Here is a 16,794-nt window from a genome sequence, read left to right as displayed (position 1 = left end):
TCATAGAATTAAAATTCTCTCAAATTAACTATGTTCTTCCTATAAAATAAAGGGGACCTAAAGTTCTCGTCTTACTCTATCCATCTGCACTTACTCTATCCATCTCTTATTTAATGGGAGACACTAGAGTCTTCTCTGGTCGCTCTAACATCTTAACATGCAACAACGGAATTGCTAACATTCATTTGACAACAAGCAATGGTGGATTTCTGTTGAATCCTCCACTGTTAGCTCAGCTCTGTAGGATCAAATAAAAAAAACAAGTCTATCAGATGAGGGTGAATGGTAGAAACACTAAAAAACCTAAAAGCTTTTAGCGGAAATAAAAGTTAACCTTAAATTTGACGAAATTGCACCGGTCACACCGCTAGATTGTTGCAGGTTTGACCACAGTACTCCCGTCGGTCTGAGTGCTTGCTTGCCACCGGTTCAACCACCGTCTTGCCGCCAATTGGACTACCTCCCTGCCATCGGTGTGACCACCCTGGTTAGACCACTCAATGAACTCCGCTCAAATCATCAGGACCTAGAAAAACATGTATCGACGAAACTTTTGAAAGTAGATCAACTTTATTGCAGCAATATATATTTACAAAGTGCATCTAAAACACTCCTCTCTCAACTCATAAACTAGAACCGAAACCTTGAAGCAGACCTAACTTTTCGCTCCCAAAAAGTAGACATCTTCTAGCCTTAATCCCTCCACTATTTATACCTACAACGTGGCTGCCTCTAGCCATGAATCGGACTAGAACTAGAACTTCTAATCACATAGAAAACCTGCCAAACCACAACATCCCCATACAACTCCACACTCAATTTTTTTCAAACTTGGGTTCCAATCCAAATTTGACTTCTCTTTTCATACGCGCACAACACCACGTGTATGCCATATGGAAGCCTTTACCTTCACGTGCATTGTTCTCGAGCCTGAGCATCCCGCGTGATATCCTTTACCGTCTGGACCTCAACTTCTCCTAAGCCTAGTCCCGATCCAATACTGGCTATACTCCCATATGGTCTCAAGCAACACCTGCATATGAACAAGAAAGAAACTCCATATGCGAGTATAAGTTCACACCAACTTAACTCACATCAGCACACAAATAATATCACATATGTATAGAAACCATCTAGACGTTATAAACATGAATCAATCAATCTAGATTATTTCAAAAAAACTACCTGAAACTAACTCCCTCCGGAGTCCGTCTATCTGACCATCGGGCTACACAGTTAGACCGCTTGGTCACCTCCTGTCTGACCGACGTCCACTTCCCGGTCAGCTCTATCGATCAATCTTTCAGGGCGCTGACCGCCACTGATATTATTACCACTGTATTGACAAACCTTCCATATCTCGGGCACTAGTGCTTAATCAATAAGTATAATATGCATCGAATTCAGCATCTTGTCAACTGAGATCGATCAAGCGGACAAGGGAAAAAAAAAATCTTCCAACGGTCTAAATTGATTCCTCCATTTCGGTAAGAGATTAGCTGGCGGGGGCGAAGAGGAACAAAAGTTACCCATTTGTATATATACTTCCTCCGTTTCACAATATAAGTCATTTTAGCATTTCTCATATTTATATTGATGTTAACATCAATATAAATATGAGAAATGCTAAAATGACTTACATTGTGAAACGGAGGGAGTACATAGTAGTACAGTACATTTACATAAGTTGTATGCATGTCTAGTCCCCATGTCTTCTTGGCAGCAGGATGTAATTAATTAAATAAATCATATTCTTTATTTGATCGAGACTAATTAATATCATTCATCCAAGTCCAAGCATAGCAGCCATGCATGGAGCCATATATGCAGCAGGGGTATACCTAATTATATATTCGGCATGCAGGCGTTGCATGATGCACATGCATTGTCTAGGGACCTCCTGAAATCAGGACACGACCAACTTTATGCCTTCAAAGAAGAAGAAGAAGAAGAAGAAGAAGAAGAAGAAGAAGAAGAAGAAGAAGAAGAAGAAGCATGCCTGCTTTGACCTATACCCTACGATTCTAAGACCGAGTCACCCATGCAGCTGGAAAGTAGCTGGTGTTGACTTTTGACCTCCAGTCCGAAATAAACGTATGAACTTTAGTAAGTGTGATAGTACTATAACTTCCTGTGTTCCGGACAAGTACGTATTCATGTTACTTCCTCCGAATTGATAATACTCGTCGTTTTGGACAAGTGCAGTCTTAAAAAAAAACAACTTTAACAATTATTTTTTATTATAATATGCATAAAAGCATTAACAAATATATGATTTTATTAAAGTATTTCTTAAAACTAATCTATACGTGTAGTCATCATATTTGAAATACAAATATTTTAAAAATGATTTATAATCAAAGATTCTAAAGTTTGATTTTACCCTTGTCTAAAACGATAAGTACTATCAGTTCGGAGGGAGTATATATATACTAATATATACTTCATCTGTTTGCATTTACTTGGCACTTTTGATAACTTCTTTTCGCAAATACTTCCTCCGTCCTAAAATAATTAAGCTCGTCTTCACCCACTCCACACATACGTACTGATAAAAAAATCAGGATAGTCCCTTTTTACTTGTCTCTTTATCTACCCTAATGCATTTATCCTAGATTTTGATAAACTTTGATGTAATGATTATTAAAAAATAAATTTATGATAGATAAAAAGGAGGAAATAATTTTATTCTAAGAAGTATGTAGTATTTGACAAGATGCAAATTCCAGTGCAAACTTTTTCATTTTGCCATTGCATAGAGAAGAATGATCTAGAACTATCCGGGGAGCTAAATGTTGTCTCTATTTAAAATTTGGACTAGTGCTATACTGTTATTCCACTTATTATAATATCATAATACTATGAGCTTTATTGGTTGCTCATATTTTCTAATAAGCCAAAACGACTTATTAGAGAATAAAAATTAATTTATAGGTAAAAATTTTATATATTAATCCATAACAACTCATAAGCCAATGTTAATAAAAATTACGTTGAAAATATCTTAAAATCAAATTAAAAATTAAATTTAAAAATTCAAATTTAACTTTTGCTTTGGCTTATTAGGCTAATGGGAGTATGGGACTCTACTTCTCCATACGTGGTTTGTTAGCAAGGATATTTTAGTCATTCTCTTGTCAAAGTTGATTGCCTAAATATGCGCGCCTTGGTAAAAATGCAAGTTAAATGCAAACAGACAGAGCATATATACTTGTATTTTTGGTTTATGTTGGCAATGGGATACTATCCAGTTTATATTTATGACATCGACATATGCCAAAATAGACCATTAAGCCTTTGAGTAAGTTGTACTCTAGTATCTCTTTTTAATGGTTGGTGGCTCTTTAATGTGTCTTATTTAGATAAAGATCTGTTTGGTTTTAGACAGATGTAATGAGTGGTTGGATCTGTAGTTTATATCATTATTAAAAATAAGATAATTAATATATATTTAGCTAATACGTCCTTACGATGAATACTTACAATTTTGTGGATCAGTGAATACATGCTCTGATCACAAATTCACAATAGAGCTAGATCAACTGTTTTAGAGCAAGTTCAATAGTATAGCTAACCAATAGGTCCAAATTATATATTCAATCTAATAACTTATTCATTACTTATAAACATATATTGCACCAAAAATATATAGTCTCACCTCTTATGCATAAACAATATTTTAGAGTCCGTGTTGCAGCTGGCTATAAATCTGTAACCCATTTTTCGTCTCTCTTATCTCTTCCATACGTGCTTATAGCTGACATGTAGTCTGCTATATTGTACTTGTTCTTACTAGCTATCTCTACTCTCCCAAGCTCAGCTAAAAAATTCTTCCAAGATATTGGGAAAAATAAAAGGGCGGCGAGCTGGGCGAGCGACCACCACCGACGGCTGGTGTGGATCTAGTGGCGGCTCTGCCTGAGCTCAACACGACAGCCGCCCGGCGGAGCGGATCTAGCCATGGGAAGACTAGCGAGTAGTGACCGAGTGACAACCATTGTCGTCATCCCCTTCCTCGTCGCCAGGGTGACACACTGACACGGGCAGGGCAGATCAAGCCATCGCCTCCGCTGCCATCCTTTGGCGAGCCATCGCCTCCAAATCCTCCCTCGATGGCGTCTCGGTTGCCGGAAGGCGTGGGCTCCTGCCGCCGAATCCGGCCCTCTGCACTCGCTCTAGCCGTCGGAGCCCTCTCTGCATCTTCTGCCCCTTCTCCGTTCGCCGCCGTAGCGACGCTCAGACAATGACCCTCGTCTTTCTCGCGGAGGTCGCCGTCGATGGGAGCCGCACGAGTGGCGGGACCTCCTCTCTCCTTGATCCGGCTCACTCTCTCCTGCTTTTACTTCTTGTCTAACATGGTCACCCGTTCCTCCATTCTTCGTTTGGGTAGCGAGGAGCTTACTTGGAGCACGGCAGATACGTACAGACGTGAATGGAAATCTTCTAGCTAGTTAGCGTGTTGGGGCTGAATGTCATCTTAGATGCATTGTGAAAGGACTAATATTCTTCATTAAGTTTAGCAGGTCCAGCACGAGGAAAGTGATTTGGCTACTGAACCGAGACTCCATGAGAAAATGAAGTACAATAGTAGAGGGAATTAAGGATTGAGAGATATGTGCACAGTACGTACGAGGTGGACAGGACGAAGGAATTTCCTTTCGATTTCTTTTGCCGTACGTGCTGCCCAACCGTGAGACAGGGATCATCAGTTTGAGATCGCCTCATTTGGTGCGTGTATACTGCATGTAAAAAATAGCAGCGTTGCAACGAGTAAGACGTTTTTAATCAGTATATTATATATTCCTTTTTTAGTTTTGGGTCGAAAGCCCATTCCTTTATTCCTTTTCCCGTTATAGCCCAATCTGCTACCTCCCTCCACACAGTCTGTCTCTCTTCGGCCCAGCTCACAAGTAAAGCCATGTGTCTTGCTGGCACGTCTTCAACCTCCATATATAAGTTGGTGTCGTGCCCCTACGATGCCAGAGTCAATTCTCCCCAATCAAATCCGCCGAATATCTCCTAGTATTGGTTTAGGGTTTTTAATCCACTCAATCTCATCTTTCCATTTCTTCCAAAATCGGAGCTAACAAAACTCGGGATAAAAACGTTGGGAAGCTCACCGATCGACCAGCCATCATCCCATCAAATCCGGCCGTATCTTTATCGATCTACTAAAATTGGTTTAGGACTTTTGATCCACTCAATCTCTTCTTTCCTTTTTTTTTCCAAAATCGGACCGAACAAAACTCGGGATAAAAGCGGTTGGGAAGCTCACCGGCCGGCCATCATCGGTGAGGGTTGAATGGAGATTAAATCCGACGAATTAAAACCGAATTGAAAGGGATAAAAATGGTTGGGAAGCTCACCGGCCGGCTATCATCGGTGAGGGTTGAATGGAGATTAAATCCAGCGAATTAAAACCGAATTGAAATAGGAAATCATAGAGAAAAAGATGAAGGATGAGTGGGGAATCACATTTTGTAATCAATTAGAGGAGTAAACTTATGGGAAGACAAGATCGACATGGTGGCGGCGCTAGGGTTCGGCCCGACAAAGGAAAAAGATGGCGGCAAAAAACATAAATATGGCGGCAAAAAATGTATGGAAAAAAACCGGAAGAGAGGGGAGGAGATAGAGAAGAGAGGGGATGAGGTGGAGGAAGCGGGGCCCACTGTCATGTGGGTCCCACTATTTTTTAATCTTATTATTTAACTGACATGTGGGCCCATATATTTTGTTTTATTTTTTAAATTGTTAAATTTTGCTTTATATGCCACGTTAGATGAAAACCGAACTTAGCTATGTAGGCGCCATGTCAGCTGAGACCGCCGTCCAAACTACTTTGGGACTTATTTTGCACCGATTTTAACAGTTGAGAGACCTGTTATATCTTGTTTTCCAATTAAAATATGAAAATTGGATTCTTCGATAAGTTAATAGACCTCAGATGGACTTATTCCAAAGGAAAATAGGCCAAGCCTTCTAACTCAACTCTATTCATTCAGCCCACGTGCAAACAAGATTTTGATAGGAATGAGAAAACATAGGAATAGGAAAAACGCAGGATTTTGATAGGAATGTAAGTGTAAAATAGAGGATTGCAAAACACAGGAAAAACACAGGAATGGTCGTTTGATTGGGCCGCAGGAAAAACGTAGGAATTAGAGGAGAGATAAAGACTCAAAGGAAAGTTTCCAAGAGGTTTTACCCCATGTTAGAATTCCTCCAAAACTTGCATGGCATTAGGCAATCCATAGGAATTTCATAGGATTCCATAAGATCCATTCCTTTGATTCAAAGGGCTATGTAGAAAAAATTCCTATAGGAATAAAATCCTCTAAAATTTCTATGAATTTCCTTTGAATCAAAGGGGGCCTAAATAGGGAAATGAGGAAAATAATTGCAAAAATAGGAAACTTTGCACGGGCAGACAGACTAGTCTTTTTGGCTTGTAATAAGTCCATTTGTCATCCTCATTTGGTCGAGTTTAATTGGCATCTCTCACACCGTAATATCTTCGTTCCTCGTCTGGACAAAACCGTTGAAGTCAGATGATTTCACTACTTAAAAAATAATTTAGACGAGACCTTGTTAGGTTGTAGATGGACCATAACTACCCGTATCTGCAAAAATCGAGCAGGCATTTTTGCATACATCTTCTTAAGAGGATCATATGCAATTAAAAAAAAAGCGATTTTCACATGCGGACCTTTTAAGGGGTTGCATGCAAAAATAAACTCATTTTTTACGTGCAGACAACTTAAGAGGTCCGTATGGGAAAATCAATCTTTCCATATGAGCCTCTTAACGTATGGGCCTCTTAACGAGCCGTATGTGAAAATCGATTTTTACACAACAAAGGTTTCTCATTTTAATCTTTGACTAAAACTTGTAACTAGTCTTTCTCCCTCATACTAACTTAAAATGTGTTGATTCTTTTTCCTAAATATTTCTAAAATCATGTTCTATCATGTTATTGTATTCTTGTTGCTATTATTTTGGCCGTCTTCTATTGTGAATTTGTTTTATCAATTAAAAATTTGAATTTCAAAAAAAATGGAAACTTCAAATAATATTTTGAATTAGTAAATAATTTCAGTTGAAAAAGTCATGAACATAAAAGTTGTAGAACTCATCAAGATATACAACTTTTATTTTGGTCATTTGTTCATCCAACAAAATGACAGTAACATTGTTTATAAAATTTGCATATCTCTCTTATAGATTATAAAATCATACGAGAGATATGTAAAATTTGTGAAAATTTTACTATCACTTTGTCGGATGAAGAAATGGCCAAAATAAAAGTTATAGATCTTGATGAGTTATACAACTTTGTTGTTGATGACTTTTTCAGTTGAAATCATTTAATATTTGAAAATGTTGTTTGAAGTTGTCATATTTTGAAATTAAAATTCAAATTGTTCAAACAAAGTCATATAGAAAAAATGACCAAAACAAAAGTTGTAGATCTTGATGTGTTATACAACTTTGTTATTGATAATTTTTACATTTAAAATTATTTACTACCTGAAAAATTATTTGAATTTCTTATATTTTAAATTCAAATTTTAACTAGTTTAATCAAACTCGGATGGAGAAATGAGCAATTTTCAAAATTGGTAGATCTTAATGAGTTCTACAACTTTGTTTTTGATAACTTTTCACATAAGTTCATTTAGTATCATAAAATTCGAATATTCGATTTGAAGTTATCATTTTTTCAAATTAATTTTTAATGACTATTTTCACATGCGGTCCTCTTAAAGAGCTGCATGTAAAACTCTATTTTTGCATGCAGACATTTAGGTGGTTTGCATATAGAAATGCTCACTCTTTTTTCTCCCCTCCTCTTTCTTTCCCTCCTCACCACTTCAAAATTTTCATCCTTATCCCCTCTCTCTCTCGCACCTCCTCATCCTTACCTTACTTTCTCACCTCATCCTCTCTCTCACTTTCTCTCCTCTCCTCTCTCTCACAGCAGCGGGCGCGGCTCAGCAAGTGGCAGGTGACAGTGGGCGGTGGTGGCGGGAGTGGGCGGCGGGCAAGCGGATCCGCCACCCCCGCCCTTGGGGGTGACGGCGACGCGCGGATCCACCGCCCTTGACCTTAGGAGTGGCGGCGGCGGGCAGTGGCGGCGGCAGCGGGCAGATCCGCTACCAACGCCCTCACGGGCGACGGAGACGCGCAGATCCACCGCCCCCGACCTCGGGAACAGCAATGGCGGTGGGAGTGAGCAGCGACGGCGGGCGGCGGATTCGGTGGCGCCGCCCTCAGGAGCGGCTGCAGCTGAGGCGATGGTGTGGCGTGACTACGGCGATTGTGACGTCGGCGGCTGCGGCAAGCTCGTGGATCCCGCCGCCTCTCCTCCCTCTCCCTCATCTTCTTCGATCCCGACGGCCAGAGGTCGCTGGGTGGCGGATCCGTCAGCCGTGGATCCGGCCGGCTGGCGATGGCGATGACGGAAGCGATGGCGACGGCGGCGGGGCTAGAGTTTTTTCTTGTGGAATTTTATTTTTTTTCGCGCTTTTTCTTTTTTGCATGCAATCGGCTTAAGCGGATTTTCGCATGCGGTTGTGCTGGCCGCACGGAAAAACTCCGATTTTCACAGACCTTGTCACGCTTCCGGCTGGAGCAACCGCATGCGACAATCAGTTTCGTCCGTATGTAAAAACCAGTTTTGTAGTAGTGTTGGTTTCACTAACGTGTCGTTTTAGTCAGCAAAAATAAAACTAAGAACAATATGGGGCTACATGTAAGTGGACTTTCACCTCTCTCCCCCACCTATCCCCTCTCTTCCTCATCTCCCCTCTCTCTCTCTACCTTAGGAGCTCATTGGCTAGGAGAGGGGTCACCCGTCCATGAGAGGCGGCAGCAGCGATGGGGGGTTGTCAATGAGGGGGCTCCGGTCTTCCGTGACGGTGGAGGGGAAGAGGAGGGAGGTGAGGGAGGCTGTGAGCTTGAGCTTGCCGACCAGCCACGGGAAGGCGGCGGTAGCAGTGGCCAGTGGGCGGTCGAAGAGGATGGGGTCGCGGCTATTTGCGGTGGTAGAGGAGGAGAGGATCTGGTGCCCCAGCAGCTTCGTCTCGCGGGTGCTCCTACGGTCTTGCGCGACGCTGGGAGTGGGCTCCTGTGCCGGCCATCCTGTCCTCACAAAAATGGGAAGGGTCGAGCAGAGGGCGGGCGCATGCAGATTTCGCAGTTGCCTCTCTGCCTTTCTCGTCTGCCGCTGCCGCCACCACGGCATCTCTTGTTTGCTGAAGCCATCGTCATAGGAAAGACTTTAATGAGAATGGTTGCTTCATGCTGGCTTTACGCATGGTTAACATCTAGCTATTGGAAACTAGATGCAGAATTGCCAATTTAATTCAGTTCTTAAATCATGCAGTAATTTTGTTTCGAATCAATCCCATGCGTTCAATTTTTTTTAAAGTTAAAAGCCCCGTGCGTTGCAACGGATAAAAGCAACTGATTTTTTCTTGCAACGGATAAGAGATAAAAGCAAAAATTATGAGTTTCTAGTATGGCTAGTTGATTAAAGCATAACTGATAGTACATGTTCAAACACTCCAACTGATTTTTCACAAAATAAAAAGGCGAATGTCCAGCAAAACAGTGAACACAATTCTAATTAGACGCTTCAAAACGCATAGTGGACACTGATAATCATAATATCACTTAAGGTTAGTAATATCAACATTAAACTTATAATAATACATCTAATAAGGATGCAACACAGCATCAGAGTATGCACACAAAGGAAAAAAAACTTCATTTTAGCAAAACTAGCGAAATGCACATGCACATATATCTCATGAACTTGCACTGTAGTATGTATAAAAAGTGTATATGATATGATGGCTAGAGATAGTAACAGGTACATATTCTCATACCCACACCCAAACTAAATACGTCCGCTCCAACACCTACACCCGATCACTAGTGAAATTATTTTCCCGTACCCATACCTGAACGGGTGATGGGTACCCATACCATACCCGTTGCAACTAACTTTTACAGATCGAGAGGCTGAAGGGCGAGACGATGATGGCCTGGGTAAGGGGCAGCCTCGCATGCAGTTGTGGCCTTGCCGAGCGATGGCTTAGAGTCTGTTTGGTTGGGTGGATGAGCCTGGATGGGAGATGGCCGTCCGAATTTTTGTGGTGTTTGGTTGGAGGGCAGGGTGGATGGGGCGGGCCAGAATAGGGAATATTCTCTCAATATGCTGGATGAGTGCATCCGGCCGATTTGGTTGGATGAAGCCATCCAGTTTTGGTCTGGGTGATGTGTCCTATTCTGATTGGCTGTGGTTGGTTTGATTTTCTGTTAAGCAAGCTTTAAATGATTTTTTTTTCTAAACCGTTTATCTAATTTATGGTTTGATTACACCATTATATTTGTTACAATTAAATCTTTAAAACAAGATCTCGGATGATTATATTACGATAAATATATATATATGACAAATAGATCCCACTAACTTATGGCTTCTCCCATCCATACTATATCCCTCCAACCAAACAAGAAATTGGATTGCCATATCCATATAAACCAAACAAAAAAATTGGATCGCCATATCCAACAAAATATGAATGGCTATATCCCATCCATACGTGACCGTGAACCAAACACACGGTAAAGATGAGAGACGACATATGGACTTATTCCTTTTCGCTTCAAGTGTGCTATGATAGCGCCAGGCAGAACTAGCTTCTCATGGGCTTTTCTTCTCGTCTATCATGTGGTGAGAGCCCAACTAAGGAATAAGAGCATGTTTGGTTGGATACCTCAGTAACATGCCTGAGAAAAATGTGCATCTGTGTAGGAAGAAAAATTATGATGATGTTGCCTGGTCAGACGTATGAGTTTCGTTGTTTGGTTGAAGCCTGAGCCTGAGCAAAATAGATCCCATAATGCTACACTAAATAAACTCTGAGAAGATTTAACTCTTGCAGGAAATAACATATACTACTTGCTAATCATGTCCTGGAGCCGCTCCCTGGACATCAGGTCAGGAAGGAGTTGAAGTAGTCAGGTAGCAACCAAACAACCAATATTTTTTCTCCGGCATGTCTCGGCCGAAGCAGGTTCACCTCAAGGCAGCAACCAAACAGCCTCTAAGTTCACTTGCTGTCCCTCAACTTTACATTAAGTCTATATGACGTCCATAATCCCCAATATCAGAAATATCAACTCCTCAACTGTTCAAAACCATGCAAGGTAAGTTCCTTGGCAGTATGGATGCGTGGTTTCGCTGACGTGGTATTCTAGTTAGCAAAACAGATAAAAAAACATATGTAGAGACCACATGTAAGTAAGAAGAAAATGTGGAGCCCATCTGTCATCCCCATCATCTTCTTCTCCTTTCTTCCCCAGCATGGGAGAGCGGGGGAGGCAGCCCGACGCCAGCAGGAGAAGAGGTGGCTGGCGCGGCCGGCGGGAGAGGGAGGAGAGGGGGCCGGCCGCGCCGGCGAGAGAGGGGGAGAGAGGCGGCCATGAGATGGCTGGATGGGGGCAAGGGCAGCAAAGTGAGTGATGGTGGTGGGCGCCGCCGCTGCCATGGCGGAGAGGAGGCGGGATGGGGACGGTAGCAGCTAAGCAAGGTGAACGGTGGTGGTGGCTGCCGTCGCTGCCATGGCGGCAAGGAGGCGGGATGCCTGGTACGGTGCTTCCGCGTAGAGTGCGGCAAGCTCAAGGCGCGGGCGTACACGCTTGGTGTCCCACACAGCCGTCGTCCTACCTACGACATCAAGTTCCACTAGCGAGCTTGGACTCGCCAGACGCCTCCCCCGGCGCCTCCCTTCCCTCCCAGGCTCACTAGCGGCTGCTCCTCCCTCTCTCATCGGCACGTCGGGCTCCCGCCGACACTGCTAGTCGCCTCTCTCCTGCCGAAGAGGCAGCCCCCTCTCCTCCCTGTCCCGCTGGCGCGGCCGGCCACCTCTCCTCTGTCTCCCACTGGCCGCCTCGACCACCTCTTCTCCCGCCAACTACCTCCCCCTCTCTCCCATGCTGGGGAAGAAAGAAGATGATGATGAGGCTGACACGTGGGCCCTACATTTTCTTTTCACTTACATGTGCTCGACATATGTTTTTTTATTTGTTTTGCTGATGATTTGCTACGTCAGCGAAACCACGCATCCATACTGCCAGGAGACTTACTTTGCATGGTTTGAGCAATTAAGAAGTTGATACTTCTTGTCTTGGGGATTAGGTATGTCATACAAGACTCGACGTAAAGTTGAGCGACGATAGGTGAACTAATGTTATGAAGCAAGCCCTCATGGGCCTCATGGGCCTCGATGATGGTTCAATGTAAAGCCCCCTTCACTCTCCACGGCCTCGTCCTAGGCCCGCCACGTGTAGGCGACGTGTCCCTCTCGAGTCACGAGCAACCCGCGGTCCGGTGCTACGTGGCGTACGCGCGTCACGTGCTTACTCGTGCGCGCGCGGCAACCGGAGTAGTAGTACTTCGTACTTGTGTCCGCCTCGCCGCGAGCCCACGAACGCGACCAATCTCCGCCGCCGTTGAGCTCGAGCTCTAGTACTAGACCACGACCACCTCTGCTCCCATGGCCAGCTCCGTCGGCGACAGCACCGCTGCAGCTAACGGCGGCGGCGGCGCAGCAGCATCAGCGGCGCCACCGGAGGCTGCGGGGAAGGGGAGCGCCACCATATCCGTCACCGTCGTCCTCCTCGTGCTGCTGGTGGCCTCCGTCGCGGCGTTCCTGATGTCGCCGCAGCCGGGCGGCGGCAAGCCACCGGTGGAGGGAGTAAGCGGCGGCGGCGACAGCGACGGCACCCGCGGCGGCGGCGGCGGCTTAGAGGGTGTCAAGGGCGCCGAGCCGGTCGAGCAGGCGGTGGGCCCCGGCGCCGCCGCCATCCCCGGATTCAACAGCCGGCTCGACGCGTTCCGCGCGTGGGCCAAGCTCACCTGGATGAAGCTCCGGCGGCCACACTCCGGCGAGCCCCGGTACGCATACAGCCATATATCGCCGAACAGTCGATTGATCTTTGTCATGTTAAACTTGTACTGGTGGTTCTAAGATTTGGTTTGTTTGTGCCAAAGGAGGTATGATGACGACGCGGGGAGCTCCGGCTCGGCGGCGGACGCGGCCAAGAGGAGCCTGGAGATGACCAAAGAGACGGTGGAGCAGGCGGCGGCGTCCGCGGCGAGAGCGGCGGGGAACGCCGTGGGGAAGGCCAGCGACAAGGTGAAGGGAGCTGCCTCGCCGGCGAAACGGGCACCCTCCGACGCGGAGCTCTGAGCACACAGGAGGACACGTTGCGCAAAACACCCTCATCGGCTCAGCCTTCTTCGCCCACTGTTTTTTTTTCCTCGAAGAAATTCTGCCAGTGTTAATTAACTAGCCTCTGTTCTATGATGTATGGATTGAACTGAATATTTGTATCCTGTGAATCTGATGTACATATTTCCACTGTACTATATACAGTAGTGTGATCCGTCCTGTTAGAATCGACGGAAATAAAAAATGTTCAGGCAGAGTTGCAGTTGCCGCCGTCAGGCCTGTGTTCTGGATCAAAACTGTTGCTGCTACTGACCTACTTTTAACCAAATGACAGCCAAATGAACCAATGCAGGTGTGCTTACTTTTAACCAGCCGAGTCTCTGTATCTCTGACCAGCCGAGTCTCTGTATATACAGAGCAGAGTAGTCCACGGGGGGGTTTGGTCTTGTTCAGTCGGGGCAGATTCTCCTGAACACGGGCAGCCTCCGGCGGTTGGTCGGACCGTAGAGCACGTTGATGATCAACTCGTCCTCCTCGTCGGTCAGCGGCCACGCGAACTCCTCCCGGGGGCTCGGAGCAGACGACGGCGCCAGCGGCGGTGCCTCTGATTCGGGATGCTGCTTCGGTGCAGAGGACAGAGGCGGCGCTCTCGTCAGGAGGGTGACGGCGGGGGCGGTGGTCTTCGGCGGCCACGAGAACTCCGTCCGCTTGTGCTGTGCCACTGGTGTTGGTGGCAGCGGCGGCGGCGGCGGCGGTGGCGTTGGTCGCTCTGACTCTGGGAGGGTGATGGCTTCGCCTCTCCCGATGAGTCCCCTCTTCGGGTTGAAACCGGGCGGCGGTCCGGCTAAGGAGACGGTCGGGGTGGCTCTCGGCGGCGGCGCGAAGTAAGGAGGGCTTGGAGGAGGTCGACAAATGACTCCTGGAACTGGAAGTGGCGGCGGCGGCCGGAGGAGGAAAGGAAAGCCTGCCGGAAGACCTGGGATCGCGCCGCCGCCTCGAGGTGGACCGACTCCTGGAAGTGACGGCGGCGGGAAGGGATAAAAGGCTCCCGGATGACCTGGGATCATGGCGGGGGTGGCGCTGCCGCCTCGCGGTGCACCGGCTCCTGGGGATGGCAGTGGTGGCGGAAATCCTCTCGGTGTCGGCGGCGGCGTCGGGGGCCGCTGCATGTAGAATCCGGGGCCCTGCGCTGGTCGTCTGATCTGCGGCTCCATCTGTATGACAAGACAGCAGCATGTCAGAGATTTGCTCTTCAGTTTGATAACCCAGGAATGGAATTGTGACCCTGTGAAAACTTTAGCGGAGACAAGATATGAACATATGATGCAGCAGGCAAAGGAATTCAACATGAAAATGTTCTTGATGCAGGGAATGCACTGCAGTAAACATCAAAAACGTGTGCTGCCCAGGTCGTTAGTTAGATTACCAGTTTACCACTTTCGTCAGTCTGGTAGTCTTCCAGTTTCCGAACTTCCCTCATTTGCAGGAATTAGAATCGTTACCAGAGAATAACGCTCTATGGTGTATTCTATACAATAAAATTTCTTTCAACTCAAGTAGGAATAATGATTGAGATGACAAATCCCAGTGGAATCAGGTTAAGACATACTTAAGAAACTACTATACAGTATCAAGATTTTTATGCAATTCGTAATGCCATACGAGCAAACAAACAAATAAGATAAGCTGTTCATCATCCACAAGAAGGATTAGAGAGCAGGGATTTGTCAAACCCAAAAAAAGGGCTGGAAACAATTCACTGGTTCACTACAGAAAGTGTAGTACTGTACATCTACACGAATTGTCGAGTGCTTGTGAACTGTTTTCAGGGGGGATTGTGTAAACAACCCAAGCTAAAGAAACATGAAACGATTCTAAACAAAGGTTAAAACAGTCTTCTGGAACAGAAACTTTGTGAAAGGAAGTAATAAGAAACCTTGTTTGATCTAGTCAATTTGAATTATGCAAAGAGAGTGCTGCATACATATGTCTTCTGATAAGTTCAGAATGATAGAAATACGATGCATTTTTCAGGGTTAAACAGTGAATATCATGGATCATATCTGACCTTAATTGTTAGATATTTACTGCATAAAACAATAGCAATTTTACCTCATAAGATGTTCGTTTGATGGGTCGCACCACACGAGGGTCGCCCTTCCCATCGAAAAACTGCAGAATAAAGGTCACGGTAAGGGGAACAAATCATCAGGGAAAGAAAACCTGGAAACGGATTTTTCGTGATCAGGAGAACTGCATAGTGTAATTTTCAGGACAAAAGCATCGAACAAGATGGAGTGAACCTATCATGACTAGCTCTTATTAGTAGGAACTTAATTTCACAAAATATCAAAAATATAAATCTACTATCTGGTGAGTGGTGAACATGGCCATCAAAGTCACTAAATAATGCAGTCACGGTTCTATCTTTTCCATCAATTACTGTCTTGTTTCGTTAACACCATTCAGTTCTCCAGATCATGTAACCAGAAGCAAGCATGATAGAGTCAATGCAAGTTAAGTTAGCCCCCTATGTCTGAACACATCATGAATTCCCCAACAGCGTGAAGCATCAATGCAACGGGAGGAGAACGAGAATTGAGAGCAGAGGGAACAAATTACCTGGCGATTGAGGCCGTAGCGGCCGCTGGCACCAGAACCAGAGGTGGTATCGACGAGCACGCCGTCCATGACGATCACCTCGTCGTCCTGCGTGGGCTGCCTCACGGGGGAGCTGTGGAAGAGGAGGCGCTGCAGATTCGGATTCCGAGAGGCCTCGTGTTGGACGCGGCGGAATTCCTCGAGACCGAGGTCCAACCCTCCTGACGGCGACGACGACGACGACCCGAGGATCCTCCCGTCGCCGTCCCCTGCAGCATCATCGAACGCCGGCATGAGGCGGGTGCCCGTCGACTGAGCCGACAAGCGGCTCCGCCGCGTCCTGCTGGAGGAGTCCTCCGACCCATCTCCACTTCTATCGCTGCCTCTGCTCCGTCTTCCGCTGCCGCTGCCGCTCCCGCTCCCTCTGCCGCGCCTGCCGCTGCCGCTGTCGTTGCCGGGGGTGACGCTGCTGTGGCGGGGATCCATCGCTGCGCATCACAACCGGGATCGGAGATGCGGATTAGTAAATCGAGGCTTGTAGGAGATGATTTTTGAAAAATAAAACTGAACCCAAAGCTGGAGAAACGCGAAACTGAAATTGCGAGCACACGAAAAACTGCATAGCTCGGAAATTAGAATCTGATCATGCGCGAGCAAATCTAGCAGAAAAAAAAAATCCTACGGGATTAGGGGGCTCGAAACCGCACCACTGCCCCCGATTTCACGGAAAAAATCACGGGAAATCCCAAGTTCGATCCACCAAAATATTCGAACAGAACAGCATCAGCCACCGAGGGGGAAAAAACCCATGACGAATCAAACGAACCAGAGCAAAATCGCAGAAAACAATCGATTCCGACCACACCGCAACGGGAAACTTGCGATCGGATCGCCCTACCTCCAGTACTCCAGCCGGCGAAAATTCCAGAAGGTTCGAGAAGCGTGC

At 45.7% G+C, this 16,794-nt stretch overlaps 2 protein-coding genes across 2 annotated transcripts; one reads left to right on the top strand and one right to left on the bottom strand.

The window, feature by feature from the left end:
• The first annotated feature begins 12,493 nt into the window (after window positions 1-12,493).
• LOC4332980 (uncharacterized) lies at window positions 12,494-13,522 on the top strand. Its single transcript, XM_015775972.3, has 2 exons — window positions 12,494-12,970; window positions 13,067-13,522. Exons 1-2 carry the CDS (start codon window positions 12,570-12,572, stop codon window positions 13,263-13,265), a joined length of 600 nt encoding a protein of 199 aa, XP_015631458.1. The 5' UTR covers window positions 12,494-12,569; the 3' UTR covers window positions 13,266-13,522.
• A 174-nt stretch (window positions 13,523-13,696) lies between these two features.
• On the bottom strand, window positions 13,697-16,334 carry LOC107276015 (extensin). The gene is made up of 3 exons (XM_015774044.3): window positions 15,870-16,334; window positions 15,360-15,419; window positions 13,697-14,461 (listed from the first exon to the last, which is right to left on the bottom strand). The coding sequence occupies exons 1-3, from the start codon at window positions 16,332-16,334 to the stop codon at window positions 13,697-13,699; spliced, it is 1,290 nt and encodes a 429-aa protein (XP_015629530.2).
• Window positions 16,335-16,794: the final 460 nt, after the last annotated feature.

The sequence above is a fragment of the Oryza sativa genome, chromosome 3 (genome assembly GCF_034140825.1).
Source record: "Oryza sativa Japonica Group chromosome 3, ASM3414082v1".
Taxonomy (NCBI): domain Eukaryota; kingdom Viridiplantae; phylum Streptophyta; class Magnoliopsida; order Poales; family Poaceae; genus Oryza; species Oryza sativa.
This window is presented reverse-complemented; position numbering and strand designations above follow the sequence as displayed.

Coding starts and splice junctions, on each gene's coding strand:
- LOC4332980 (XM_015775972.3), top strand. CDS start 12,570: ATGGCCAGCTCCGTCGGCGACAGCACCGCTGCAGCTAACGGCGGCGGC. Junction 12,971..13,066: donor CCACACTCCGGCGAGCCCCG/GTACGCATACAG, acceptor TTTGTGCCAAAG/GAGGTATGATGACGACGCGG.
- LOC107276015 (XM_015774044.3), bottom strand. CDS start 16,334: ATGGATCCCCGCCACAGCAGCGTCACCCCCGGCAACGACAGCGGCAGC. Junction 15,420..15,869: donor GCTACGGCCTCAATCGCCAG/GTAATTTGTTCC, acceptor TTTATTCTGCAG/TTTTTCGATGGGAAGGGCGA. Junction 14,462..15,359: donor TCAAACGAACATCTTATGAG/GTAAAATTGCTA, acceptor CTTGTCATACAG/ATGGAGCCGCAGATCAGACG.